The sequence below is a fragment of the Erigeron canadensis genome, chromosome 2 (assembly GCF_010389155.1).
Source record: "Erigeron canadensis isolate Cc75 chromosome 2, C_canadensis_v1, whole genome shotgun sequence".
Classification (NCBI taxonomy): Eukaryota; Viridiplantae; Streptophyta; class Magnoliopsida; order Asterales; family Asteraceae; genus Erigeron; species Erigeron canadensis.
Genome location: NC_057762.1, coordinates 2,664,607 through 2,692,533, shown reverse-complemented (window position 1 = coordinate 2,692,533; position 27,927 = coordinate 2,664,607). Strand labels below are relative to the sequence as shown.

Sequence of the window (27,927 nt, the reverse complement as noted above, 5' to 3'; positions counted from 1 at the left end):
TTAATAAAATAATAATCTACAAAGTCTATCTAACTACTTCTGAAATACCTACTACTCTTCACCGTTGCTGTCGTTGCCAATGTCACCGCCGTCCCCACTACTAGTCGTCCGCATCATAGTACCACCACCCATCACTGGCATTCATCGCTTTCACCACCACACAACTTTCGTTTTGTGCAGGGTTCTCTTTAGTTACTATAAAAAGTTGAAAATATAACTTAAATCCAATTTGAGTTAAGCTTCAATTGTAAATTTCTAATCGGACAACTCAAACCTGGTCCAAAGGAATTGGCCCAACCAAGAACTCTGGAATGTCATCCTAAGCCCAAATAAATCACCTATGAGATCACTTACACTCGCTATAAATAAATCACATTTGGTGCCCTATGAAACCACACGGATTTTGGTCGCCGCCAGAGCATTTCCACGCTTCTAAGTATAAGTATGTTTTAATTATATTTACCTACGTTGATTTTTGTTTCAACTTAGTCCTTTTAATCGAGTAATTTATATTTCACTCTCATAAGATTTTGTATATTTTATTTTCCTTTCTTCTCATGAAAAGTGATTTATTTATAAATTAATTGGTTTTTCTACACATTTGTATATGATTAAAGGTTATTTATTATAATTAATATGCCCCAATGAAGAACTTTCAAAAATATAAACGTTAAAAGTAGTGAACTGATTTCCAATACATTGATGTATATTTCAATCCGAGGGGTTCTTTTTTACAGCTTTTTTTTTGGTAATTTAGTAATTGTTGTTTGTATGGATTGATTTTGTATTCCTTTTAGTTAATTGTGTAAATGCCCCCAATGAGGAAGTTTATGAAAAATAAAACGTTAAAAGTAGTGAACTGATTACTTTATATATTGATGATTATTCTTTTCTGAGGGGGAATTTGTGTTTATTTTTTGCAGCCTTGTTTTGACAAAATGTTATGTCTGGGTTGTTTGGATTTTTCTTTTTTCTGATCAATTTGAGTTATTTGTTTGCAGGTGTGTTATTAGGAACGACAAGGGACATGTACTCGGATCATTTGATAATAGATCAAACTCGAGGCCAACAAAGGATCTTCAAAAAATATTAGTGAATGAAAGTTTGTTGTTTGGTCTTAGATATGGGGTTTGGGTATATCATCTTAGAAACGAATTGGCTTCATACATTTCACATATTGCAGTCAATTAATATCCTAACGAATAAACTCTGTTTACCAATTATTATAAAACATTTGCTAGATAGATACTTAAGTACATCGTTTAGTCCATTTCTGCAATAGGTATAAACTAATTTTTAGATCCTGGTTCTACATCATAATTTCTAAACACACCTGGTTAAGCAAAATATATTCTTACAATGAAAGGGCACAAACGAAAACCGATAGATGCAATAATTTAATACAATATTAGACCTTAATAATTCCTAAAAATTAAAGTCTTATTTGAAACATTAGGGTAATTAAGCTGAATCACTGTAGAAAACTCCAGTAGGGAGGTCATCAATCCAAACCATGAAGTCATCAACCTCTATAGCACAACGTGCTACATCATTAGCCAAAAAGTTGTCATCAAGCTTAATATCATAAACAAATAGATTATAATCTTCTGGACATAAGCTTCGACTTTCCTCAAGGAAGATAGCAAATTCTGATGTCTCCCAAGACATTGATTGCAATTTACGAACTGTAGAGAGGCAATCCGTTTCTAAAATGATATTCCGAAACCCCATATCAAGACTAAACAATAAACTTTCATACACTAATGTTTCTTGAGGATCCTTTGTTGGCCTAGAGTTTAATCTGTTAGCAAATGATCCGAGCACATGTCCCTTGTCGTCCCTAATAACACACCCAAAGTCCATACCTTTAGTACTGAAACGAGACACATGGCAATTTACTTTTACCCATCCTCTTGGTGGAGCGACCCAACTAGACTCTTGGACATATTGCTTGTTGACGAATTTGGCATTGGGGTTTGGCTTGTGAAAATAGTAAAATTCTTTCATCACCTTTCTAACAAGATCTAGAGGATCAAAACCTTGTTTCCCTTGACACTGGATGTGCCTATTGAACCATATACCCCATGCCACCATTGCCCACATAGCTAATGCATAATCATCCCATGCATTACACAAATTTGACATCAATTCACTTAAAGAGTCAAAGATGATGGCATCCACCCTTAAGCCTAATGGACAAGCAAACCAAACAAGCCTAGCATATTCACATTTTAAAAGGGTGTGAGTAACTCCTGGATCCTTGCCATCAAAATGGAAACAAACTTCATCGGCAATCGTTAACTTTTTTCGAATTATCTTGTATTCGGGAAGCAAATCATCACAAACTCTCCAAAGCAAATGTTTGGCTTTGGACGGAACATCAAGAGACCACACCCTATCCCATGACAACGTCATTCTTTTATCACAATTTATTTTATTGTATACTATGTTATAAAATTCGCCGCACATACACTTATATACGTCGTTGGCACAAAATATTACTGTTGTTTAACAGTTATATTTTTAAAAATTTACCGTTGTCTAACGGTCATATTTCAAAATGTTTATATACTCATTAAATGATGCTATAATATTCATTACACATACTATTATATAAGCTGTTCACACAAAATATTACCGTTAGATAACGGTCATATTTTAAAAGACTTATATATTATCCGTTTATGCAAAATACAACCGTTACACAACAATTATATTTCAGAATATATAAAATAACTGATTAAATTCGATTTTTCCAGTTTTTAACGAAATAAATTTAAAATTTTTTTATTCCTTATCGATATCAAAGGTTAACTACGAAACAAAACATTATATTGATATATCAAACTTTTTATAGTTCTAATTCCCAACTACTTAAGCTGTCTTCAACCATTAACTCCATTATCCATAGTCGTTGGCCACTTGGCCAAGTAAACTCCCACGTTTGAGAGCAAAACTTCATGTTCTGAAACTAATTTTACTTGATACATAATTAACCAAAAGAGAATACCTGAATACGATATGTTTTAATTTTAATTTTAAGTGCACAACATGTTATATTGATAAAGTAGTTTTGTGTGCTAGATCGTAAACGTGCATAATATGATTAATCCATACTTTATAATTTGACCATAAACATATGGGGTAACAAGATGAGTGTTATACGAAGAGAGAAATGGAATGAAATGACCATGTATTCATATATATCAAACAAATTTACCATTTTATTACAAGCTTATTTACAATTTGATACTTAATAGAGCAATAATCCAGATTGATGATAACCAAGTTACATGTGTTTAAAGTGCCAAAAACAAACTGTGGCTACAAATGTCAAAGAGTAATGCTCCCTCGGTGGTTCGATCAATAGAGTTGCTACTGTTGCTTATGTGCGCCGCACATAGTCTATAGATGCGTACGTTGCACCCGTCTGTCGAGCATATAAAGGTCGTCTTTAAAAATTTTCAAGTATAGTAAGTATGCTATTCAGCTATTATATGTTTACAAAATTACTAGTCTGAAAATGTGTTCTAATTGTATATACATATAAATACTCAAAGTTTGATCAGATATCCGAGAGCTTCTCAAACTACACAAAGACCCTTAATCGATCCAACAAAAACCCAACTTGTGAATCTAGTTATCTTATGTTATATGTGAACCATTTAATTAAGGAAAATATTAAACAACCTAACTCATATGCCTAAAAATCAACCTAAAACTTTAATGGAAGTATTTTTTTTAACGACATTTTATTCTACTCACACTTCTAAATTACGCGTATGCCTGGAAATCAGGACTTTCGAAAAACGCCTATTAATCCACCCTCACAAATGTGAGAAGTGAGACTCGAAGCCAAGTGGATCATCTCAAGGTCAAAGACCTTATTAATGAGTCACCGATCCCATTATTTTTCTTTCTTTTTTTTTTACCTCTTGTATTTGTTACACCTTGTTAGTTTTTAAAATACTAAAAGTTCACAAAGTATAACATACTGATGATAAAATCCTATGTTGGAACTATAAATAAATGAGATAAAATTTTTCCTATTTAACCGAGTTCCTTTTACTATATATATTTTTTTAAAAGCTGAGGATTACTCGCAGGAATAAGCATACATTATCTTACTCGAGTCCGTACTATAGATCCTCTTCCTTGTAGAAAGAAAACTCCCAACTAAACCGCTTGAATACACAACATTTAATTGAGATAAGAACTCTGTCTCCTCTGCAAGACTCGAACCTACGTTACTAGAGGGCCTTTGTAATAAACTTAAACTATCAAATTTATCCTTTACTTTTGGTTATCCAGAAGTTTTTAACGAAATTCACCTTTCAAAAAAACTTTTTTTTGTCCATAACAATTATAATGTATATAATTAAACTTATATATTTAACTCTTAAAATAGTTAAAATATATCATTTTACATTATTAGATCAATAATCTTTGCATTTCTGTTATTATCATCATCACGACTAATCGCGGATCGACATTCTGTGGTGCATATATACCGCTGCCACAACCACACATCGCCGCCGCCACCACACCGGCAGCAGTCGGAGATTTGCATGAGGGACCCCTCATGACATCGAATATTAACCATTGAGCAAGTAAAATTTAACTTAAAAATATCTGGACTAAAAGAAGACTTGTGTGTATATGTGTATGTATAGCCGAGAGAGAGAGAGAGAGAAACAACTCACAAACACACACAAAACACACCAACTGTCACATTCTCCTTTACAGTCCAACTTTTTGATTTAACAACTATTCTATTCTCATCAACTTCATAATAATTAATTTCATTTCTATTTTTTCAATCTCAATTTTAATTATCATTTTGTCACCATATGAAATAAAACACGAAACCCTAACTTATACTATCTCAGTTTGCATCAAATTTCATTTCAATTATTGATGTTATCAGTTACATAACTGCCGTCTGTTCAACAGATCATCCATCTATATCTATACACAAGGTAATTCCACTTAATTTTACTATATATATATAATTGAGATTTTGATTTGATTTGATGATATAACTATATATAAGTTATGAATTTGATATAAGTTTTATTGAATTTTGGTAAATTGTTCTTGGAATTATAGGTGACTAGCGATAATTCTGATGTTAGCTGGCAAATATTGAAGATATATATATATATATATATATACATGATATGTGTGTGTTACGTATGATTCGGGTGTTGAATTTCGGATATTAGTTGAAATTCTGTTGACTTAAGTTTAAATTTCTTAATGATTTAGTTTGCCTTGTATAAGTTTCATGAATAGGCTGCCTACCTGAGAAAGTCGAGCGTTTGACTATGATGTAAGCCGCCTAATAGGGATCCCCACGGCCGTTTTCTGTACTTTTCCCCTGGCCGTTCAAGATAGTTTACTTAGGATGTTTGAACTTGGTTTTTGGAGATGGTTATTTATATTTGTTATTTCATTTTATTTAGTTATATTTTAGCCTTTGAGATGCCAGCTCGAATTCTGCTTGAGAAGGATCTCAAGTTCAGCTGGAGTATGTTTATAAAAAAGTTACTTTTGTTGACCATGCTTCTTTTAAATATATGTGGCTGATATATATTATTGACAGGGCAGCGGTGCCGAATACGCAGTCTGCATACCTGTTTCTCATTGGTTTCACAACAAACTGTATATGCAGTTTGAAATGGTTTTGAAATAAGGTATTGAGTCAATCAAGTTCCTGGTGCAGTGTAGAAAAGAGTCTTAGTTTTGGTTGGATTTGGATCTAATGGCTGGAAGCTGGGATGGAAGTCGGGACCTTGGCAGCCAGTCCGATGACAGTTTTCAATATGATAGACAACATATAGAACCTATATATGATGCATTTATATGCCCTCTTTCTAAAGAAATTATGAAAGACCCTGTTACCTTGGAAAATGGTCAAACTTTCGAGCGAGAAGCAATTGAAAAATGGTTCAATGAATGCAAAGAGAACGGAAGAAAGTTGGTCTGTCCCCTGACTTTACGAGAATTGAAGACAATGGATATGAATCCAAGTATTGCGTTAAGGAACACAATTGAAGAATGGAGTGCCAGGAATGAGGCTGTTCAGCTTGACATGGCTCGCAAGTCTTTAACCCCTGGTAGTTCCGAAAGTGATATCTTGCAGGCGTTGAGATTTATTCAGCAGCTTGCCTCAAAAAATCTTTCAAATAAGCACATCATCCGTAATGCTGAGCTCCTACCTATGGTCGTTGACATGCTGAAGAGCACTAGTCGTAAAGTCAGGTGTAGAGCTTTGGAAACCCTTCGAATAGTAGTCGAGGATGATGATGAAAATAAGGTACTTAAATATATAATATCATTATCTTGATCATCTTAGAACCATTATATTTAGAGGTGGCAATAGGGGAAAGGGTCAAAATTGTTTTTGGTTAGACCGCAAACACCTTTTTGTCCATATCTTTATTATGATTACAAAAGCAATATTATCAAAATGCTAATCTTAATCATTGAATAATAGCAATTTAGGACGCAATACACATTAAAAGTAGACTTTGGGCTACTAACAAGTTACAGCCATATGACCCGTTATCCTTAATATTTTCATTTGGCCTGTTTGAGACAAAAGACAATCCAAATGCCATCTCTAATTGTAACCAAATAATAGTATATGTGCTGAAAATTTTGCGCTATTCAGGAAATAATGGCGGAAGGGGATAAAGTGCGCACAATTGTCAAGTTCTTGTCTCATGAGCAGTCGAAAGAAAGGGAAGAAGCTGTCTCATTGCTCTTTGAACTCTCCAAATCCGAGTCTTTGTGTGAAAAAATTGGTTCTGTCAATGGAGCAATCCTTATTTTAGTCGGAATGACAAGCAGCAAATCAGAAAATCTCTTAATTGTTGAGAAAGCTGACAAAACTCTAGAAAATTTGGAGAAGAACGAGAATAATGTGAGGCAGATGGCTGAAAATGGCAGATTGCAACCTCTTTTGACGCTTCTTCTTGAAGGTACTAATCCATATCACATTATCTTTTGATAATATTATTTGGATGGCTATGCTAGGCAATTATTTCATGTTGAGTGCTGTTGTTATCTTCCTTCAATTCTTTGTATAGCTATCTGCCTATCTAGCAATTTGGACGGACTTGAAAGATTTGTGTATGAGTTATAATGCCTTCTTATTTTACATATGTTTATACTCTTTGCCACAACCCCAACCCCCTAAACACACACACACACCTGAAAGTAATTAATCAATTATTGGATCTAATAATTTAGCTGAAGTGGACAAATAATTTTAATTCCTGTACTCCTGATTTGGTTAGTCGAATCTAATTTGTACTTGAACAGAAGTAAATTTTGTGTCGTGGACCAAATTTAATGTGCAAACTCTTTTGTCGGATGAGTTGGGGACAACTATGTTATTTTGCTCAATCATTCTTTTCCTATTACTACATGCTAACTATTTCCTTGTGAATATACCAAAAGAATATGTAGTTTACGAATTGCATAGAAAGGGAACATGCTTTGAGGGATTTCCCTCTTATTGAATAATGATTCATACACCCTTGTTCAACAAATTAAGGTCCACTCTGTCAAAAAAAATGTCTAAGCCAACTGTATCTTATGGTGTCGAGTGACAAAAGTAACAACTGAAAGTATAGACCTCAAAGTGTAAAATTTAAAGTATGAATTCTAAACTGGAAAGGAAATAACCATAAATATAAGCCACTTCTTAACCTACCCTTTTAGGTTATAAGATATGTAACTGTAGGTGTAAAATGAACCACCATGCTTGACATTCTCGTTTAAAATTGCTGATTCGTGCAAAATTTAGTGTTTACTTATGCATAATCGCTTGAATGGCTGTTTATTTGCTGCTAGAGTTCTAGTTGATGCTTTATATTAGAGGTGGCATATCAAGCGAAAAATAGGTAAGTTCATGTGCGGACAAATTAGGTCAGATCGGGTTGGGTTGAACCATAACATTTACTACAAAGAACCTGTAAAATAGTAAATATGTACTAGTATGATTAGTTGATTACAAAGTTACGCTATTAAAATACTAACTTAGTTTCATTCCAAGATAACAACTTTGATTTCGTAAATATTTGATACGTGTTTAGTGGCTTTTGACCAGTTTATGCCACCTACCCTTTTGACCCCTTTCATCTTTAGCCCCTATTTCATGTTTAACCTGTTTGACCAGTTGTCATCAAAATGATACACCCTGTATTGATTTATTTTAATATAAATGGGTTGAAATTGCTTCATCCAGTTTTAAATGTCACTCGCTCCATCCTAAGCGGAATTTTTTTAACTTAGTCTGGTATGAAGAGAGCATCTCATATAGTGCAGCACCTTCTAACCCCGTTTTGGGATATCTATATTTTCAGGTTCTCCTGATATGAAACTTTCTATGGCTTCATATCTCGGTGAATTGGCTCTTAGTAATGATGTTAAAGTCTTTGTAGCACGAACTGTAGGTTCGTCTTTAATCAACCTCATGAAAAGTGGTGACATGCAGTCTCGAGAAGCTGCCCTAAAAGCCTTGAATCAAGTCTCATCTTGTGAAGCAAGTGCAAAAGTTTTGGTTGAAGAAGGTATACTTCCTCCTCTAGTCAACGATCTCTTTGCAGGCTCTAACCGCCTCCCAATACTTAAAGAGATATCTGCCACAATTCTTGCCAATTTAGTGAGCTCTGATTGTGACTTTGACTCCATCCCAGTTGGACCAAACTACCAAACCCTCGTGTCCGAAGACATAATTCACAACTTACTCCAAATGATTAGTAACACTGGCCCGTCCATAGAATGCAAACTTCTACAAGTTCTTGTTGGGTTAACAAATTCTCCCATCACGGTAATCGGGGTGGCTACAGCCATTAAAAGTTTGGGTGCCACCATCAGTTTGGTTCAATTCATTGAAGCCCCACAAAAAGATCTGCGAATGGCTGCAATTAAGCTTCTTCAAAATCTTTCTATCCACATGGGCCAAGAATTAGCCGGTTGTTTATGTGGGTCAGCAGGCCAGCTCAGTAGTTTATTCAAAGTAATAGCGGAAAATATTGCAAGCACAGAAGAGCAAGCAGCCGCCATCGGGATTGTAGCAGATCTCCCAGAAATGGATGTTGGGCTCACGAGACAGATGCTTGACGAAGGTGATTTTCAAATTGTGGTTTCAAGAATAAAAATGATCAGGCAGGGAGAGACTAGAAGAAGTCGGTTTGTGACACCTTATCTAGAAGGACTTGTGCGGGTCCTTTCAAGGATTACTTTTGTTTTAGCCAACGAGCCAAAAGCCATTTCATTTTGCCGTGATCATGACCTTACGGGATTATTCACCGAATTGCTTCAAGCAAACGGGCTTGACAATGTGCAAATGGCTTCAGCTCTTGCTTTAGAGAATCTCTCACAAGAATCCAAGAATTTGACAAAATTACCAGAATTGCCATCACCGGGATTTTGTGGGTCAATCTTTCCTTGTTTAAGCAACCAGCCTGTGGTAACAGGTTTGTGTAGGGTTCATCGTGGGACTTGTACACAAAGAGATACTTTTTGCTTAATAGAAGGACAGGCTCTCGCAAGATTAGTAGCTTTGTTAGACCATACAAACGAGAAGGTGGTTGAAGCATCGTTAGCAGCATTATCCACTTTATTGGATGACGGGGTGAATATAGAAGAAGGGGTGAGTGTACTGTGTGAGGCTGAAGGTATAAAACCGATTCTCGACGTGTTACTCGAGAAGCAAACAGAAAATTTAAGAAGGCGATCAGTTTGGATGGTGGAGAGACTATTACGGACAGAGGATATAGCATATGAAGTATCAGGGGATCCAAATGTTAGTACCGCACTTGTTGATGCATTTCAACATGGTGATTATCGGACCAGACAGATTGCAGAACGTGCCTTGAAACATATAGATAAGATACCAAATTTCTCTGGTATCTTTCCGAACATGGGATAAGGCCCAAAGAATTCTCTTTCCTTCAGAGTGGCCACACGAAGCTTAAGGTTATGAATGGAGGTACATAGTAGTTGTGTTTTTGCTATGGTACAAATTTGTAAGGTACTATAATTGTATGTTTCTGTTGTAATTTTGCATGATCTCGATGTATTATATGTAGAGTTACAGGTGTGGCATTCCTTTCATTCTCTCTGCAGAATTGTTAACTAGCAATTCTTAAGTGAACACAATAAAGATTGTCTATTGTTCTTTTGAATTTAATCAATGCGTCATGACATTTCTTGCACATATCAACGATTCATGATATGTGATTTCTGAAAGCCTTGTAGCAATGAAAAGTTAAGTCTATCAAGATGATCGTATTCTTGGAGATTCAACAGGTTATTAGTAATGAAATTAGAATATTGTGCAATGGGTAGAGTATTGTGCAACGGGTTTAAGGTTGTCAACATATTCGTACACCACCTAAAATGAATAGTCAACCCTGTTTTCACACCCTGGAAAGTGGAAACACAATACAAATCAAATCAAACAATGAGTGATTAATATGTCGAATGTCGATGTAGGCGCAAACAAATTTATGCTACATTGGACAAATAAGAATCTCATGAAGAAACAATAAATAAAATGAGCACAAACGGAACAAATCATGTAGAAATGATCTAACTGCACGAGTTACTACAACTTCACAACAAAGGATACAGCTTGCAAGCTGCTTGATACCTAAAGTCACAAGTCACAAGTCACTGACCATTGAGTCGGGTTGCTGGTTTCTAGAGTCACAAGTGCATGATAGCTACGGATTTTGTCATGCATGAAGAAGCATCCAGTTGATGAGCAACTTGGTTTCTCGAAATGTGGATCCAGTTCTTTGATGCATCAGACACATTAAACATGGTCAAGAAATCCAACACCTGACCAAAAATTTTAAACATCTCAACCCCCAAAATCATATTTTTGTCACCAACAAATGCTGCGTTCCAATCCATAGGAGCGTCGGGATGTGTTGAAATTTCTTCCCAATTAAGATACATCAGATTAAGTTCCCACACCTTTCTAACCGCTTTATTCCTTCTACCAATTTGACCTTCTCCTTCACACCAGGAAACTGACACCATAAATAACCTATTTTCACACGAAATCAGCTTTGGGTAATACTCGTGTACACGGGCAGGTAACAGTGTTGTTTGAATTCTGATCCAATACCCCCTTTCTATGTCATACGTTGCTAGGTTATCATTTTCTGAATACACATAAAATAGCTTGTTACAAAAAACTCCCGAGCAAACAACTCCAAAATCAACGGGCAATCTTTGGATTTCCGTCCATTTATTACAAGAAGAATCGTATATTTCACATGAATCTAACGGTTCGTCCCATGATCCAACACCACCTACAGCCATAATCAAGAACCTATTAGAATTCTTTTTGCTCGAGTTGTCGCTTTTTTGTCTAAATGAAACCTCGTTTTCATCAAGAGAGTATCTTAACTGGCGTCTAACTGAAAGTCTATGCGGATCCTCGTAAACATCCGATACTCCACCGATTCTTGTCCTGACCAGACGTCGATCTTGTCGGTTGTGTTGACTTTTGATGGTCAAATTATCTGAGTTGACTTCATATACCCCTAAAATCGGTTTTGACCTTGCGTGTTTCATGGATGCAACCTTATGCCATGACTTGGTTAACGGGCTAAACACCAAAACCCCTTTGTGGGTCTTGACTGAATTTCGGTCAAGTCTACCGATATTTGTCAAGCTAGAACAGCCTCCAACGATGTAAACATTTTCTTGGATGCTGACAACCGAGAACAAGAACCGGCCTTTAAGAACTTCTGACTCGACTTTATGCCATTGATTCATAGAAACATCTAAGGCGTGTATTTCCCGAGAGCAAAATCCATCTTTAACCGCACCGAAAAGAAACAACCATGGGCTATGATACAGACCGTCACGTCTCATTTGCGTGAATCGAGGTGTTGTAGTCAAGTTTCTCCATTTTTTACATACCAAACGGGCTTTCATGAGACTAGTCAACGGGAGCCTCACTAAACACATTTCGACAATATCATCGGGAAGAAACACATGTACACCTTCGACTTCAGGAATCTTCCTATTACTTCTCTTCCAAAATCTCTCCTTTACTCCATACGAGAAGCAATCCATATTGGTATCCTCGGTTCCAGTCCCACATACTGGTTTGTACCCTTTTCCGTCTTCACTAGAAGTCGAAAAACGTCTTCGACAGCCCATATCACCAAATTCTTCACCAGTTGTTGCACCAACTTTGCAACCCCCGCCCCGACTGTATAAAGTTGGACATCTTATTGAAATCCCCCGTCTGACGTCCTCGTCTTCAGCTGCAACAACATTGTTCTTTCTTTTCAACTTTTGGCTCAGGGTTCTAACAAGACGTTTTGACACACTTAAAACCTCGAGTTCTTGATGAAGTGATGTCTCACCCTCCATATTCTCAGATATCATCTTGCTTTATAATTTTAATACAGGTAAATAGGAAACCTGCGATACATCATCTACATATTAGAAACCAAAACTTCTCCATTTTGTCTCGAATTAGTTGTAAGTGATAAATAATGTTTGTGCATCGAAAATCCCAACAATTTACAACCTCAGTTTATACTAGTGGCATGATAAACTGAAGTGGATTCCATGAGTTCTGTTTTCATCTTCATGCCTTGTTACACCTATAAGTCCATAACTATGCATATTTTACAAGGCAAAGATGTCACCATGTATTGACTAATTGTTAATTGTTAATCAAGGAAAAGTATGTGCTTAATCATGCTCGTCTCCACGTTGTAAGTTTCTGCATGAATCCTCCCAAAAGAAAAAAACCCCTCCTTCCATCATTACCATTGCAGCCTCTTAACTATCACCTGCCAAAGCATTATGGGCTACGCACTAATCTACTTCCACCCCAAAACTATCAAATGGTGCCTTAAACATGCTTGAGTTCCATACATCCAATTTCATATTCGGTTCTCCAAACATGTTATTGACTTAATTCCATAAAATCCAACGATTTCAGCGACTTATTAGTTCATGTTACTACATCTTTATGTGAGAATATACTTTTCTTTAATAGTAGCAAGATAAAGGCCAATACACAAAACTTACTATTTTTCATATTTTCTCTGCATCAATACATGAAGCTGCTATCTTTCAGATTCTTTTTTGTCCTACAATTTGCTTTGCAAGAAATTAATTTCCACTTTTAAAGTGTAAAACTCTAATAACTTTTTCCAGTAAACACCCAACAACAATATTCAAGAAAATATATATATAACACACAGTAAAACACACACAAACATACAAACATACATACATACATAAACAATGTAAACAATGGAAATCCAACAAAACCATTCATTTTAGGAAAACAAATAGCAATGTGTGAAATAATGAAAATTACCAAATTTTTTCACTGACCTCATCAAAGTATTGTAGCCATCATCACTTAGCTTACAAAAAGAATCTGACTTTCAAGTTCAAGATTCTTGATCTGCACATAAAGATTGATTCAAACAAGTGGGTATTTGAAAAGATTCAATTGTTATTAGGAAAAAGAAAACACTGTAACAATTTGAAGCAAAATCTTGAAAATGGGGAAATGATGAGAGAAAATTATTTGTTAGAATTAAAATGATGGATTTAGGTAAAGCTTAAAAAGGGCAAAGAAAAAGAAAAAGAAAGAATTAAAACTGGTGAGAGAGATGCATCTGGTTTTGGGTGGGTTTCTTTTTTAAAAAATAAAAGCTCAATGATCAAGCCATGGGGTGGAGCATTTATTTCTTTCACTTTTTTCTTTTATAATATTTAATGGTGAAATGAAATTATATTTTCTCAATGTTTTACGAGCATTTTGAAGTAGGTTAGCTGGTTTTTTTTATAGTATGGATGATATCTAGAATACCTTGTCTTAACCGAGTTTGTGTTAAAAGTTACCTCATCTCCAATACTTATTAGGAGGATGAAAAACCTCTAACTAAACTGTCCAAATATACGACATTTAATTGAGATAAAACTATATCTTTTCTGCAGGACTCAAACATACTTCATTGGAGGACTATTTTATGTGAAATTCTTTTTCATATCTCGAATTCAAAACCTCCAGCATATTAAGTTAGCTATAATAGGAAATACAAATGGGTTAGCTAGTGTCTGAAATTCGGAAATTAAAAATATGTTTAACATAAGGATAACATTTCTTTTTTTGAATGTACAACATCATAAAAACTTTATATGGTGAAACTTTTTAAGTTCATTAGACAACGAATATGATTGCGTTGTATATGAGTTGAGAAACGTATGTTGTAATAATTTAATTAAATGTATTACAAGTATATTAAGTGGATATATTTAAGTTAATGAATAAAAAATAAAAGACAATTCTCATTTCTCAAGCAATATGTTATTCATTTTTTTAAAAATTTACTTAATTATCATAGCTATGTTTTATTTTACAAGATTTTATACTATATCATACTTGTTTATCTAAAAAATGTATTAGTGGTTGGATTTAGTCCAATTGGACATTTAATGCTTTTTATATTTTTAAGCCAAATGTTGGTCACGAGTTTAACACACATAAAATGCATATTAGGAAGTCTTTGCTAATGTGGTGGGGGTATGGGGTTTTTCTCTAGCATTTAGCTAGTTTCCTCTCATACAATGAATAACATGGGGGCAAAGCATTTATTCAAAATATTAAAATATTAGTATGTGAGGGGTTTTTCCCCCAAATTGAATGCATGACCTCATACTCACTTTTCTTTATATGTTATTGTTTGAATGGACTTTTAGAGATATTATCAAATCAATTAACCCAAATAGCATGAATGGGCCGTTTGATGGGATAGTTATAGTTTTTGTTGGTGATTTTTCACAAGTGCTAAGAGTTAAAAACAAGTAAACAAAATTTGAAGGTTTTGATATTGGACAAAGAGGGCAACGTAACGAACACCACAAAAAATAGTCTTTGCTTCTAATATATACTCCATTGATTAACTTTAAAGGTGAATTTCTCATTAATATGCACAAAAATTACAATTACAACTGTACAATTAAAAATAGAACATGAATTCATCTAAACAATATCAAAACCAAAAGTTAATACCTCACGACCTATATACTCTTACAATACACAGCCTTTCTTCAGCAGCAAGCTAAGGATTCACAACATCCATGGCAGCAAATTCTACACTTAGTGCTAGAATGAGACCAAGAAGCATCATCTTTCACCGCTCTCTATTCTCATTCGAATACACTAATGTAGAACCTCTGCATAAAGCTAACAAACAAACCTTTAATCTTCAATAGCAACCAGAGAGTTATTACTCCATCTCAAGTTCCATCTTTCAGCAATACTACTCACCTTCATAGTGTTTTTAACACTAATTGACATCATTTTATGCCTTACATTATCCTTTATTATTCTGCACAAAGTTTCTACACTTCTCTCTTCCTTCTTAAAGTTTCTCAAATTCCTTTCCTGCCACACAAAATAGACAGATGCAGCCAGGACCAATTTGCTAACAACAACTGCAAGATTATTCTGGGTTTTCATTGCTGCAATTTTCTCAATTACATCAAACATCCCTATATTGCCACTTAATATAGGAGAGTTATCTGTAATATTCTTCCACACCTTCATTGCATACTCACATTGGAAGAACAAGTGTTCATGACTATCAACTCCTCTTTGACACAGAAGACATGTAAAATCCCCATTAGTCTGCCATTTCATTATTCTATCTTGAGTCATCAACTTTCTCTGAACTGCCAACTACAAGATAAATGCATGCCTTGGCACCATATGACTAAACCAAACAACATTCTTCCAAACTACCTTTTCCCAATCAGGTCTCAAATCTTTCCAAACTTGATTTGTACTGAACTGCACCAAAGAATTCTGTTTAGTGAGCCATTTTACCCTATCTTCCCTGCTTTCCTTCAAATTTGGAACCTCAATATCTCTAAAGAACTCATATTTATTTAACCAATCCTCTGGCCACCTCCATTTACCATCAATAATCATATCTGCAACTGTCATATTATCTCTAAATTTACCTTCAAAAATAGTTCTTCTTGTAATTTGATCACACAAAGGACCAATTGTACACCACCTATCATACCACAAAGAAATTCTCCTACCATTTCCAAATTCATATCTAACAAAACCTCTAATTTTATCTCTTAAATCCATCATTACTTTCCATCCCCAACTATCCTATTTATCAACTGAAACAGCCCAAACATTAGAATTTTTTAATTTTACCACATTAACCCATTTAGCCCAAAGTGAATCTTTATCCTCCACTATTTTCCAAAACTGTTTCAGCAATAAAACTTCATTCCACATATGCATATCCTTTAAACCCAAACCACCTTGATCTTTAGGTTTACACACATTTTTCCAAGCCACTCTAGCTTTACCTTTAGCAGATTCCCCAAAATTCCATAGAAAACTCTTGAAAACTTTCTCAATTTCTTTGATCACAGTATTAGGTATCATGTACACTGAAGCCCAATAAACTTGCATTGAGGCTAAAACTGAAGATATCAATTGAATTCTACCAGCATAGGATAAAGTTTTATTCCTCCAGCAATCAATTCTACTCTTAATTCTATCAATGAGAATTCTACAGTCTGCAACACTCAATTTCTTAGAAAGTAATGGCACCCCCAAATATCTAACAGGAAGCTTCCCACATTTAAAAGGCATAATTTGTAATATCTCAGCTTTATCCCTTTCAGCCATGCTTCCAAAAAATATAACACTTTTACCCAAGTTAGGAATTAAACCAGAAACCTTGAAGAAATCATCCAAACTTTGCTTAACTACCTTAACAGAAGCAACATCCCCTTTACACACAACTAACAAATCATCAGCAAAGCACATATGAGTAAGCTGCAACTCCTTACACCCAAAATGATACTTGAATTCCTTAGAATCTCCAATATTTTTACACATGATAAGATTTAAGACTTCCATCACTAGTGTAAACAAATAAGGGGAAATTGGGTCTACCTGCCTTAATCCTCTTCCTCCTTTAAAATATCCATGAATTTCCCCATTAATACAAACAGAGAATTTTGTAGAAGTGACACAAGTCATAATCCAATGCACCATCCTCTTTTGGAACCCAAACTTCTCTAAAATGTCCCTTAAAAAACTCCAACTTACAGTGTCATATGCTTTTTGTATATCAATTTGCATAGCACATCTCCTTGGTCCATACTTCCTGTTATACCCCCTCAGCAATTCTTGTGCAATCAAAATGTTATCTTGAATGTGTCTTCCAGGCACAAATGCACTTTGATTAATATGAACAATCTTTCCAAGAACATTCTGAATTCTTTTAGTTAGAATCTTACTTATGCATTTGTAGATAACATTGCAACAAGCTATAGGTCTAAAGTCTGACACCTTATTAGGGGTAGTAATCTTAGGAATTAAGGCTACTAAAGTTGCATTAACTTCCCCAAGTAGCTTACCATTAATAAAAAATTCCCTAACAGCATTACATACATCCTTACCAATCACCACCCAAGCCTTCTTAAAAAAACCAGAGGTGTATCCATCAGGGCCAGAAGCCTTAATACTATCAATCTCAAACATTGCTTCTTTAATTTCTTCATCAGTCACACATCTCACCATTTCATTAGCTTCCTCAATATTTAGCACATTCTTAAATAAACCTTCCATTAGAGGTTCCACAAGCAATGTTTTCCCAAGAAAATTCTCAAAATGAGCAACAAATTGTGCAGCCACCCCTTCTCCTTCATACCTATTTCCTTTGTCATCACAAATCATCTCAACTCTATTTTTATTCCTTCTAGATTTCAACATGATATGAAAATATGTTGTATTTTTATCACCCTCTTTAAGCCAATGTACCTTCACTTTTTGCTGCAACAAATTAACCTCATCCTTTGCAGCTTCAACATACTCATTCAAAACTTTTGCAGCTTCTTTTCTAATCTCAGCATTACATGTCTCTTTATCACAAATACCCTGAACCTTCCTAAGATTCTCCCTCAAGCTATTTACTTTCTCAAACAAATTTCCATTACTCCAGCTCAATCTATTAAGAGGCTTTTTCAATCTTTTCAAATTCTGCACAAGTCTGTACATATGATATCCCTTCCCATTCTCATTCCACTCCTTCTTAACCACATCCAAAAAACCCTCTTTCTCAGTAATGAAGTTAGAAAATCTAAAAGATCTTCCTTTCCTGTAATGTTCATCTTTAAAAACCACTATTGCAGGACTATGATCAGATATTAAGTAAGGTAAAAACACTCCATGTGCATCAGGATATTTCTTAATAAAATCTTCATTAACTAAAATCCTGTCTAACTTCTTCAAAATGGTACACTCCTTACTTTTAAGGGACTTTGTCCATGTAAAGTGGAAGCCACTACTCCCAATATCATCAACCTCCACCTTATTAACAGTATCTCTAAACTCAAGCATATCCATAGAGACATTAGATCCTCCAGCAGAATGCTCATTGTTATTAAGAGTGACATTAAAATCCCCAATAATAAACCAAGGCCATTCTCCCACAAATTGCTTATGCCTTTCTAAATCTTTCCAAAGCACTCTTCTTTCGGTCCCACTATTGCTTGCATACACAAAGCTACAATAGAACTTGATATTACTCTGACAAGCTTCTATACTACATAACATAGCTTGTTTATTCATATCTATCAACATTAGATTCACCTTATTAGAGTTCCATCCTACTAAAATTCTACAACTAGTTGGACTGTGCTGAATATTAGACACCCAGTCCCAATTATTAAAAATCCTATTTCCAACTTTATTCACAGTATTAACTTTCAAATGAGTCTCTATAAAAGCACAAATCTATAATTTCTCCTCCCTAATTAACTTAACTGCCTCATTCTGCTTCAATTCATTATTTACTCCTCTAATATTCCAATAAGCAATTTTAAACTCCATGACTAAAACCATAAAACAATAATACTCAATTAAACAGTTGAGTATCACCTCCACCTATTTCATTAGCAATCAAGTTTTTAATTGCCTCATTCTCATTCTCCCTAACATTCTCCTCTTCAGTATTATCACCCTCCAGTTGCACAGCTTCCCATCTCTCCTTAAAATAGTAGATCATCTTATTTGACCACTTTTTGGTTATATCCATAGATGGCTGCTGTTTATTCTTAATATATTCTTCCACAATCAACTCCTCACCTTGATCCATTTTGTCACCTACATTCTCCTCTTCCTCAGCCAAAATTGCATATTTATTTGCATGTATTCCACTTTCTTTACCCTGAACATCATCCTTCTTTGTATTTGTGACTCTATTCTGCCATATTTTCTTATTAGGTCCATTATACCCTTTCCTATTTCCATTAAACCATTAGTTTCTTGGCTTCTCATAAAACTTTTCACCTCTAGGCCTTTGGAAATTATCAGTCTTTCTACTGTTATCAAAATTACTTATCTCCTTATTATGCATCTCACATTCTATTTCCTTTTCATCCTTCTTCTGCATCTTACACTTCTCATTAGAATGTCCAAATACTTTACAAAGATTACACATATCAGGTTTCCAATTATACTCAACATTCACCACTTTTTTCCTTTTAATGCTTTTCTGCTCATCCTTATACACTACTTCAATTCTTTCAAGTAGATTCTCCTTAGCATCAACTTCCACCAGCACCCTAGCATACCCTAACCTCCCAATCCCTTTATGACACATAATAACAGTCATATTATCCATCTTCAGAGGTTTACCCAATCTGCTAGCCAAAGCACTTATCCCTTTCATGGTCCAGGCTTCTAGTGGTACATTCATCATTTTAACCCATATAGGAATCTTATTATGATCAGTTTTCTCAATATTTACCTCAGCATTCCATTCTTGTACTACCAATGGTTTCCCATTAACCATCTAAGGACTCTGCTCTATCACATTATTCATCCCTTCCAAACTTCTAAACTTAAAGTAGCAAATATCATTTGAGTCCTTCATAACATCTCCAATTCCATACTTTCCCCACATTCTCCTCAAATGATACCTCATTTCATTCAAATTCATCTTACATCCAACAAAAAATCCACAAGCAGTACACTGCCATTTCCTACTAACTTCAACTACTAATTCTTCCTCAAAAACTACAACCTCTTCCCCTTCTTCATTAGTTTCAGTGGGTACAAAGTACAATTTATTATCCAAATTACCACTATTATTAACAATCTTAGCATATGACACATTTATATCAGCTTTAACACTACTCCCATCAATTTTATCTACAGGTAAAGAAGCATTACCTGGAGAACCACCAGTATCATCTGTATTCCTGCTCAATTCCTTAGCCACAAAAATTTCTTCAGTACTCCTTTTATCACTATCATCAACTCCATTCCTGCTCCCTGGCTCTTGCCTTTGATCATCACTCTCAATTTGACCTCCAGAATTCGTTTCAGTCCCCTCTCTTGCATCCTCTCCCTCTGCCTCATCTTTACTCACAATATTATTCCGATTCTCACCACTTTTATTGCCAAAAACATCATCTACATCACTATTTCTCCTTACATAGTTGACGTCATCATCATCACTATTACAATTCAGAGGACTTTCGGCTTTATTTTGTTTATTATTCTTATTATGCTTATTATTAACCACATAATCACCTAAATTTATTGGAGTTCTAGTAATTCTACCAGAGGATCTTCTTTTTGGCATTTTACGCAAAATCCCCAAATTCTAGGGTTTTGAAATCATCAGAAAATCTCCAAATTGCTCCCGTACTGTTATGCGGACTATAGAATAGAGCGAAAATAAACGAAAATGGAAGAAAATAGAGCTAAATTGATGTAAGAATGAAGGTTATTAATGGTGAAAAACGGTTACAATTTGAAAAAGAAATTTCCCGCCATAATCGCCAGGGAAGAGAGAGAGTCAACTGAAAATATATTATACTACGTGTTATACTCCATTGATTAATGATTAATTACTTTCATCTTTACCATTTTTTCTTTGTAGTAAGGTTCCTCCCGCTTTTGTTGCCATCTTTACCTAATTATAGATGATTATTTATAATGAGTATCCAACCTTAATGTTGTTAATTGCAAGTATTTAACTTTCGGATTTTGGTATTGTATGTATCCGACTAAACAATAGCTTGCGAACTTACAACCTGACATTCAATGTGACTAACATATATGAATGTTATGTATAGGCTGGCACATAAAATGTTAAAAGTTGAAATTTGAAAAAGTAAATATCTACAGTACACACTTTTATAGTTAGATATATAAACATTCCTGTATAATTAGATACATTAATTTGAAACCATTGTCCTCTAATTAAATAAACTTTATGTGGCTTTTTATAAAAGTATAAAGAAACACATAAACTAATAAAATGTAAGCCCCATGCATCGTGATATTCACATGTGTATATACTATATACCGCAAACAAAACCAAGGCAGTATAACTTATAAGTGTAATACAATGTGAAGCGCTGAAATACAAATTACTAAAAGATTGATGAAAACATTAAGACCATAAATTTATCAATAACTTTAATTGTATCATCAATTCCAGCCTTATGCCCTTGTCCAATTCTTTTCATATATGTAGAGAGAAAGCAACTTTTGACACAACTTCCTTTTCACCTCGATCTTAATTCCAACATTATACTATGTTGTAACATCATTTTTATCATGGCCTTTGTGTATTTTCTAGTTTACTACTATCTACAAAATTAATGGCTTTTAAAGTACATTGGTATTAAAACAAAGTGAACATTTGATTTCTACTCTTTAGTAGTTAATCTCTTTCTTGTAATCTAGCTCCTTGTTAGTTATGGCGTTTTTTAATAAAATTGAATGTTAAAAAAAAAATAAAATTAATCTCTTAAAGTTAGTTAGTTAGAGTTTTTAATAAGAGAAATGGCGAATTTAAAACATCTTAGTAGCAAAAAGAAAAGAAAACAAATTTAAACCATTTTTTAGAGACATGTATATAGATGGTTTGTAATTTAAACATAATAACCTTTTAGTTTTGTGCATAATTGAACTTTATATGTTTGCAAGCAGATATATTTCATGTATTTTACACTGTAAAACCTTATATATTATATTTATATAAAGAATTTTGTTGAATAAACTTGTCTTTTATCTTAAAAGATTGTTTAGTTTTTGAATTTTTGAACTCCTTTTCTGAACTTTGATTTATTATTATTTTCTGTTGCATTTTACTTAATGAAAATTATACCAATAAAGATACACTGAAAATTCAATCCATTTATATATCTTACATAAATTATTACATGACACAAGAAAAAATAAAATTAAAATTTAAAAGCTAATGAGATTGATAACTCATTGATAAAGTATTTGACCGTAAGGTATTACACTAACATTCGTATATCTTACATAAATTATTACATGACACAAGAAAAAATAAAATTAAAATTTAAAAGCTAATGAGATTGATAACTCATTGATAAGGTATTTGACCGTAAGGTATTACACTAACATTCGATACTAATTTTCTACATTAATATAGGAGTGAATTATAAAAGGTTTTTTGAGAGTCTTGAATTTCACAAACATTCGTATAATTAAGATTTGAATAGGTTGTTGTTAAAAACGCGAGGGTTGGTGCCCGCACGTTGCGATGATTAAAAACGGAGATGATAATACAAAACAGTGGATGAGGAATCGATATAGTGTGGGTAAATAGAAATGACAGAAAGAAGTGACTGTGTATTAGATCTTAGTAGGATATTTTTTTGATTGTGTTTAGAGATATAAAATTAGAAGTAATGTGTGAAATATGGGCAATATGAGGATTTTGAAAAATTTATTGAATTTCTTAAAATAAGGAGTTCAATATGTTTTATAAGAGATTATAGATTATAAATATTTTAAAAAGAAACCGTTAAAAGAAGTCAAAATGAACAATTTTTCTAAGTACTGTATACACTTTTTAGAGTGGCAATATGGCATATCGAAGTTTAGAAAGTGTAACTTAATCGAAGTTTCAAGTTTGTGTAACTTCTGAATATTGTATCTCACTTTATTATTGCGTACAATACGGTCAGACATTGTCTTTGTGGAAATGTGACAGTGTGAAACCTTTCACATTTAATGAATGGGTGGGTAAGTTTGGACATGACAAAAGTAAAGTTTTTATTTTACTTTTAAGATTTTTTTCCAATGTAACAATGAAGGTTCGATCAACTGGCTGAAGTCATCTTTGGTTTTATCTTAGGTCATGGGTTCAACTATCTAGAATCCTTTTACTCCAGATTATGAACACCCGATCGGATCTGTCAAAAACGAGCTGACGACTACAGGGAAAGCGGTTTTTCTACTACTTGGCATTAAGAGAAGCTGGGTAGCTCCGTAATCTGTCAAGGAGGTGGCTTTCGCCTATAAGGACAGTTGGAGTTGACGGTCCTAGTTCTGTTACAGTAAGAGCTGTTGCTGGAATAACTTGTGTTGATGGAATAGAAGCTCTTCCTGCTCTCGTATCCGATGAAGAATAGGCCCAATCCATGGACTTTTACCCACGTGGTTTAGCTAATTCAATAGCCTTCGGAGAAAAGCGACAAGTACCACTGGACAAGCAAATCACTTTTGGAATCTTAAGGATCCTCTTACGGTGAAATGCCAGAATAGTACTGATATTTCCGTCTCTCTTTAGCTGACTCGCTCGGGATATCCTAGCCAGCGTATGCTTGTTGAATTGAAGGCATACCGCACACTGCTTCAAATAGAAAGATATTGGTTTAATCTCAAAGCCTCGCCAGAAGACGTTCCACAAAAGCATTATTTCATCTTGTTCCTTGAGCAATTGAGGAAGCGAAGCGGGCTGCTTGTCTTGCCTCGAGCCCATAAGAGAAGTACTGCTCTGGACTAGGATGGTGCTGTTCTGCTTAAAACTAGGCTAGGAAATGGGCCTAACTCCACTCGGATGAGAGAGCTTCCTATAGGTTGAAAGGCCCCTCACGGAAGGAGCATTTCCTCAATCTCTTCCAGAAATAGGAGCTCGAAACCTTGCAAGCGGGAAAGCTTCTATCTCTTATAGAGAATAAACATAGGGGAAAGAGAACTACAAGAAGTCTACAACCTTACTAATAACTAAGAAAGGTGCTTTCCTTTACTAATGCAAGACTCCTCTCATTCTCAAAGTAGCTGTCTCCGTCCCGATATTCCTGCTTCTGGAATAGAGTAAGCTTCTCTTCTTTCGCTGCCTCTCCTCTGGTTTAGAACCCCCAAATCCACAATGACAATGATTGCTTCAAGGTCCACCTCTTAATAGAAGACCCGATCCATCTTCTCTTGAATCTCGACATTTCATCCAAAGAATAGAAAATGGTTAACACATGCCGATTGGAGAACGTATTCCCTTCCCAGCTATTAGTGAAACAGGGGCCATCACTCTAATACGAATCGAAAGAATCACTATCGGGTTTGGTACCAACCAAGATTATCGTGGGGTTGAAATACCATCAATTTTGAATAGTTATTAGAGCTTCTAATTAAGTCGATTAAAATAATCTTCTGATTCAATCAGTCTTATCTCGTTCATGCTCCTCACCTGAGAAGCATTTCACTAACCACCTGAGGAGCAGTAACAAGTACCTCCCTTGGGGTCGGGTAGCTACAGTCACACACAGTTCCTGTACACAGTAAGACAGTAGCAGCAGTAGCTACTGTAGCGTAAGACAGTCACTCTCACAAGTATGGTTTAAACAATGTTCTATCGGTTTGACCAGGTTTAACAAGTTTGAAACATAGGGTAGATGGTCTAGCTACCCAACTGTAGCTGCAGTAGCTACACTGTACCTCCTTAGCCGGTAGCCAGTAGCCAGTAGCCAGTGGGTAGGAAACCTTGCCCGCCAACTAAAAAGAGCGATTGAGAGTGGATTTCAGGTTCGATAGTGTCGAGAAGGTATTAGCCACCGGTGACCGTACTTTCGTAAAAGCACCATTGGGCGGTGGTTCCTCTTCTCTTCTTCCTCTTGAACCTCGAACAAAAAAAAGATCTCGCTATCAGCTCGACTAAGAGTTCCGAATCAAAAAAGTAAACTGAACTTTACTTAAGACGAAGGAACCGAGTGCCAAAAAAACCGGTTTCGCTTCAAACTACTAGTAATTAAGACTAAAAGTAAGGAAGTCCTTTTCTTGACTTGGCCTGCGTTCATTATACCTACCCCCTTTTTAAAGAACTTTATTTCAATCTCAACAAAGAAATGAAAGCATAACTCTTTGCTTGTTGTCCTCTTACTTACTCAATTGTGGGGGTCTCTCGGGTGTCTGATCCGATCAGTCTCGTGATGAAGAGAATTCCGATCTTCCACTAAGAAAGGTCTCGTCACGACAACTCAATTTGTCCGGTAAACTACTAGGGGCTCCCCATGGTTTAGTAAAAGGGAGGGGAGATTTGCTCCTCATCCGGGGGTTCATTTCATTCATTATGAACTAAAAAAGGTCTTAAAAACTTCTCATAGAATTCATGATCGGCCATTTCATTTGTGCTTTCAGCAAGTAGGCGACGCGAATCTATTTCTTTCAATCGGATACCAATTGCTTGGATGCGTTTGAAGCCTCGAGATGACTTGCAGAAAAAAAGCTTTCTAGGTTTGTCTTCTGTCTCCGTAACAAATGGTCCATTTATTGATGGGCGAACGACGGGGATTGAACCCGCGCGTGGTGGATTCACAATCCACTGCCTTGATCCACTTGGCTACATCCGCCCCTACCCCCGCACAGGTTTCAGTCTCTATCTACGATCAGATCCTTTCTGAACTCCCCTATGACCGCTATCAAAGAGAAGCTTTTTCCTATACTATAGTTGCAAGTCTATTGTTCTCTTTCCGAATTAGGTGAAACAAAGCTTCAAACAAAGAGGTTGGGCTGTTCACTTCATTGATTTGACTTCACTTTACTTAAGATTAAAGAGAGGGGCCGGGCGGGCAGTAAAAGCTCATTTAGTAGACAGCGAGCGAGCAGCAAGCACCTACTCCTATCAAAATGAAAAGCAGCAAGCTGAACTTGAATTGAAGAAGCGAGCCTCTATCAGAGAAAGGAAAGCCGTTGCGCGTTAGCGCATCCGTTTTCTTGCTCGTTAGCGCCCTTCCTTCGCCTTATCTATTCATCTCTTTTTTCAAATGGAGATTTAGGGATCTCTCTTGTTCATAGATCTTGAAACCAGATCTATCGCCGGAAGAACCAACACTTAAAGGGTGTAAGCAACGGAAGGTTCTCACGCTGTCCCCGACATTGTTCTCCGACGATGCCCCCTGGGCGAAAGGGGACACCATTCTCTTTCTTTCTTCAATCGTTCCGATCAGGACAAGTGGGTTGGTTCGTTTCGTCCTCCTATCTACGCAATTATCTGTCTTCGTTCGTGATCATGTTGGGCGAAAGGTAGTTGTAGAGGAGCGGCTGTGAAAGGGCTCTTCCCCCCTTTCCATTGAAGTAGGGAGGGCTTCCTTCCCCACCATTCCGGCCTATTATTGATAGGGATTTTACCGATGCTGAAGGTAGCTTGCTTACCAAGCCACCCACTTGAGAAGCTGGTCGCTAGAAAGAAGCGACGAGGAAGCGAAGCTGTCTACGAAGCAAAGCTTCTCCCCCTGTAGTCGTAATACTAGGCTCGCCGCTACTTTTATTCAAAAGGTAACCGATGGTTCCCGACTTTCTCTGGTTTCCGCAACCGTAATCATTTTTCCGATTACATAAACCTTTTTTTTTTTGAATAGCGATACGCTCTAAAAAAAGTGAAGGATAAGCAACCGTTCTAGAAGCGGTAGCTTCCCGCCTCCTTCATTCCTACTGCCTCCTTCGGTGAGAAGTTCCCTTCCTTTTTTTTCTAAAAAAAAAAAAGAACTGATTGGTCTGCTCAGCAAACGTACAAAGTGGACCGCTGTTTGGCTGACCCCCTTCTTCCCATTCGGGTTGACCCAGAAGTACAGTAAGAAGGAATGGAACCGCTTGAGAGTCGTCTGAAGTTTGGGTAAAGACGACTGACTTTGGAAACGGAACACGAACCAATTTAAGCTATTCCGGCTTCTTATTAAGCGTAGCGAAATCAAGGTTTATGAGAAAGTCAGCGAAGTTTCTATGATGATCTACCTTTGCGTAGTCTCGGTCCACAGTGACAGTGGAAGGCTCCGCGCCTGAGCCTCGTTAGACTCAGCAGAAGTGTAAGGTGTAAGTGAAGAGAATAGAAGAGATGAAGTCCGCCCCTTAGCCTAGTCTATATCCACAGCTGACGCAACTCCGTACCGACGTCTCACTACTACTTAATTAATTAACGGCTAAACTTTTTCATAACCTGAGCTTTCCTTAACCAGTTGACCTTACTTCGTAACCTTAGCCTCCCTTTCTTTATAGTTCGACTAAGTGACTTCGTAACCGAAACCTACTTTTTTTCTTACTGTAGCAAAGGCCTTCGCCACTTCAAACGGGCGCTTCGCCCCTCTTTTTTTTATTAGAAAGAGCGGGGCCTTACTTATTCAGGGGGGTGGGGGAACCCGTAGGAAGGGGGGACGAACCGCCGAATTTACATCTGAAATCGCCAACATGAACACAAACGAAATCTTTAATTTCGTATAGAAAGAAAACGAACCACTTCTATTCTCGGAGCCCACGGAGCGGTATATGAAGAATGGCTTTTTGGTCCCTTTCGTCCAGTGGTTAGGACATCGTCTTTTCATGTCGAAGACACGGGTTCGATTCCCGTAAGGGATAGGTACTCATTCCCGGCCGCTTTCAGTTAGTGTTCATTGCTGAGTGATCGCTCGCTATCTGGCTGGAAAAGGTGGTCCGGAAGCTTCCTCTCTCCCAGCAAGCAAGATGAGATCACCAATAGTGCACCGAAATGGCGCCGGAGAGCCGGTAACCTCGTTCGCCTAAGATCGAATCATCTGTGATTGAGACTACAAACTCTGTAA

At 35.9% G+C, this 27,927-nt stretch overlaps 3 protein-coding genes, 1 long non-coding RNA gene and 3 other non-coding genes across 8 annotated transcripts; 5 read left to right on the top strand and 2 right to left on the bottom strand.

Annotated features, from left to right (window-relative positions):
* Positions 1-406: 406 nt before the first annotated feature.
* LOC122586466 lies at positions 407-1,256 on the top strand. Its single transcript, XR_006322003.1, has 2 exons — positions 407-442; positions 1,002-1,256. It is a non-coding gene; the product is annotated as an uncharacterized LOC122586466 (long non-coding RNA).
* LOC122590356 lies at positions 638-726 on the top strand. Its single transcript, XR_006322493.1, has one exon. It is a non-coding gene; the product is annotated as a small nucleolar RNA R21 (small nucleolar RNA).
* Positions 812-902, top strand: LOC122590357. The gene has a single exon (XR_006322494.1). It is a non-coding gene; the product is annotated as a small nucleolar RNA R21 (small nucleolar RNA).
* Positions 1,257-4,687: 3,431 nt separating the features above from the next.
* On the top strand, positions 4,688-10,207 carry LOC122587155 (U-box domain-containing protein 44-like). Of its 2 annotated transcripts, none has more exons than XM_043759245.1 (4): positions 4,688-4,979; positions 5,611-6,319; positions 6,677-6,986; positions 8,376-10,207. In XM_043759245.1, the coding sequence occupies exons 2-4, from the start codon at positions 5,765-5,767 to the stop codon at positions 9,944-9,946; spliced, it is 2,436 nt and encodes an 811-aa protein (XP_043615180.1). In that variant the 5' UTR covers positions 4,688-4,979; positions 5,611-5,764; the 3' UTR covers positions 9,947-10,207. The 2 variants fall into 2 exon arrangements, with proteins under 2 accessions (XP_043615180.1, XP_043615179.1); XM_043759244.1 differs by having other exon boundaries at positions 5,606-6,319.
* Positions 10,208-10,464: 257 nt separating this feature from the next.
* Positions 10,465-13,657, bottom strand: LOC122588656 (F-box/kelch-repeat protein At5g42360-like). The gene is made up of 2 exons (XM_043760812.1): positions 13,396-13,657; positions 10,465-12,465 (listed from the first exon to the last, which is right to left on the bottom strand). The coding sequence occupies exon 2, from the start codon at positions 12,427-12,429 to the stop codon at positions 10,726-10,728; it is 1,704 nt and encodes a 567-aa protein (XP_043616747.1). The 5' UTR covers positions 12,430-12,465; positions 13,396-13,657; the 3' UTR covers positions 10,465-10,725.
* Positions 13,658-15,271: 1,614 nt separating this feature from the next.
* LOC122586767 lies at positions 15,272-16,018 on the bottom strand. Its single transcript, XM_043758755.1, has 2 exons — positions 15,815-16,018; positions 15,272-15,751 (listed from the first exon to the last, which is right to left on the bottom strand). The coding sequence occupies exons 1-2, from the start codon at positions 16,016-16,018 to the stop codon at positions 15,272-15,274; spliced, it is 684 nt and encodes a 227-aa protein (XP_043614690.1).
* An 11,634-nt stretch (positions 16,019-27,652) lies between these two features.
* Positions 27,653-27,724, top strand: TRNAE-UUC. The gene has a single exon. It is a non-coding gene; the product is annotated as a tRNA-Glu (tRNA).
* The last annotated feature ends 203 nt before the right edge of the window (positions 27,725-27,927 follow it).

Bases quoted from the DNA above. Each gene is read 5' to 3' on its own strand.
- LOC122587155 (XM_043759245.1), top strand. From the start codon at position 5,765: ATGGCTGGAAGCTGGGATGGAAGTCGGGACCTTGGCAGCCAGTCCGAT. The intron at 6,320-6,676 runs GTACTTAAATAT...TGCGCTATTCAG, and splicing joins AGGATGATGATGAAAATAAG to GAAATAATGGCGGAAGGGGA. The intron at 6,987-8,375 runs GTACTAATCCAT...CTATATTTTCAG, and splicing joins TTTGACGCTTCTTCTTGAAG to GTTCTCCTGATATGAAACTT.
- LOC122588656 (XM_043760812.1), bottom strand. From the start codon at position 12,429: ATGATATCTGAGAATATGGAGGGTGAGACATCACTTCATCAAGAACTC.
- LOC122586767 (XM_043758755.1), bottom strand. From the start codon at position 16,018: ATGACAGTTGCAGATATGATTATTGATGGTAAATGGAGGTGGCCAGAG. The intron at 15,752-15,814 runs GTAGTTTGGAAG...TTTATCTTGTAG, and splicing joins TGAGACCTGATTGGGAAAAG to TTGGCAGTTCAGAGAAAGTT.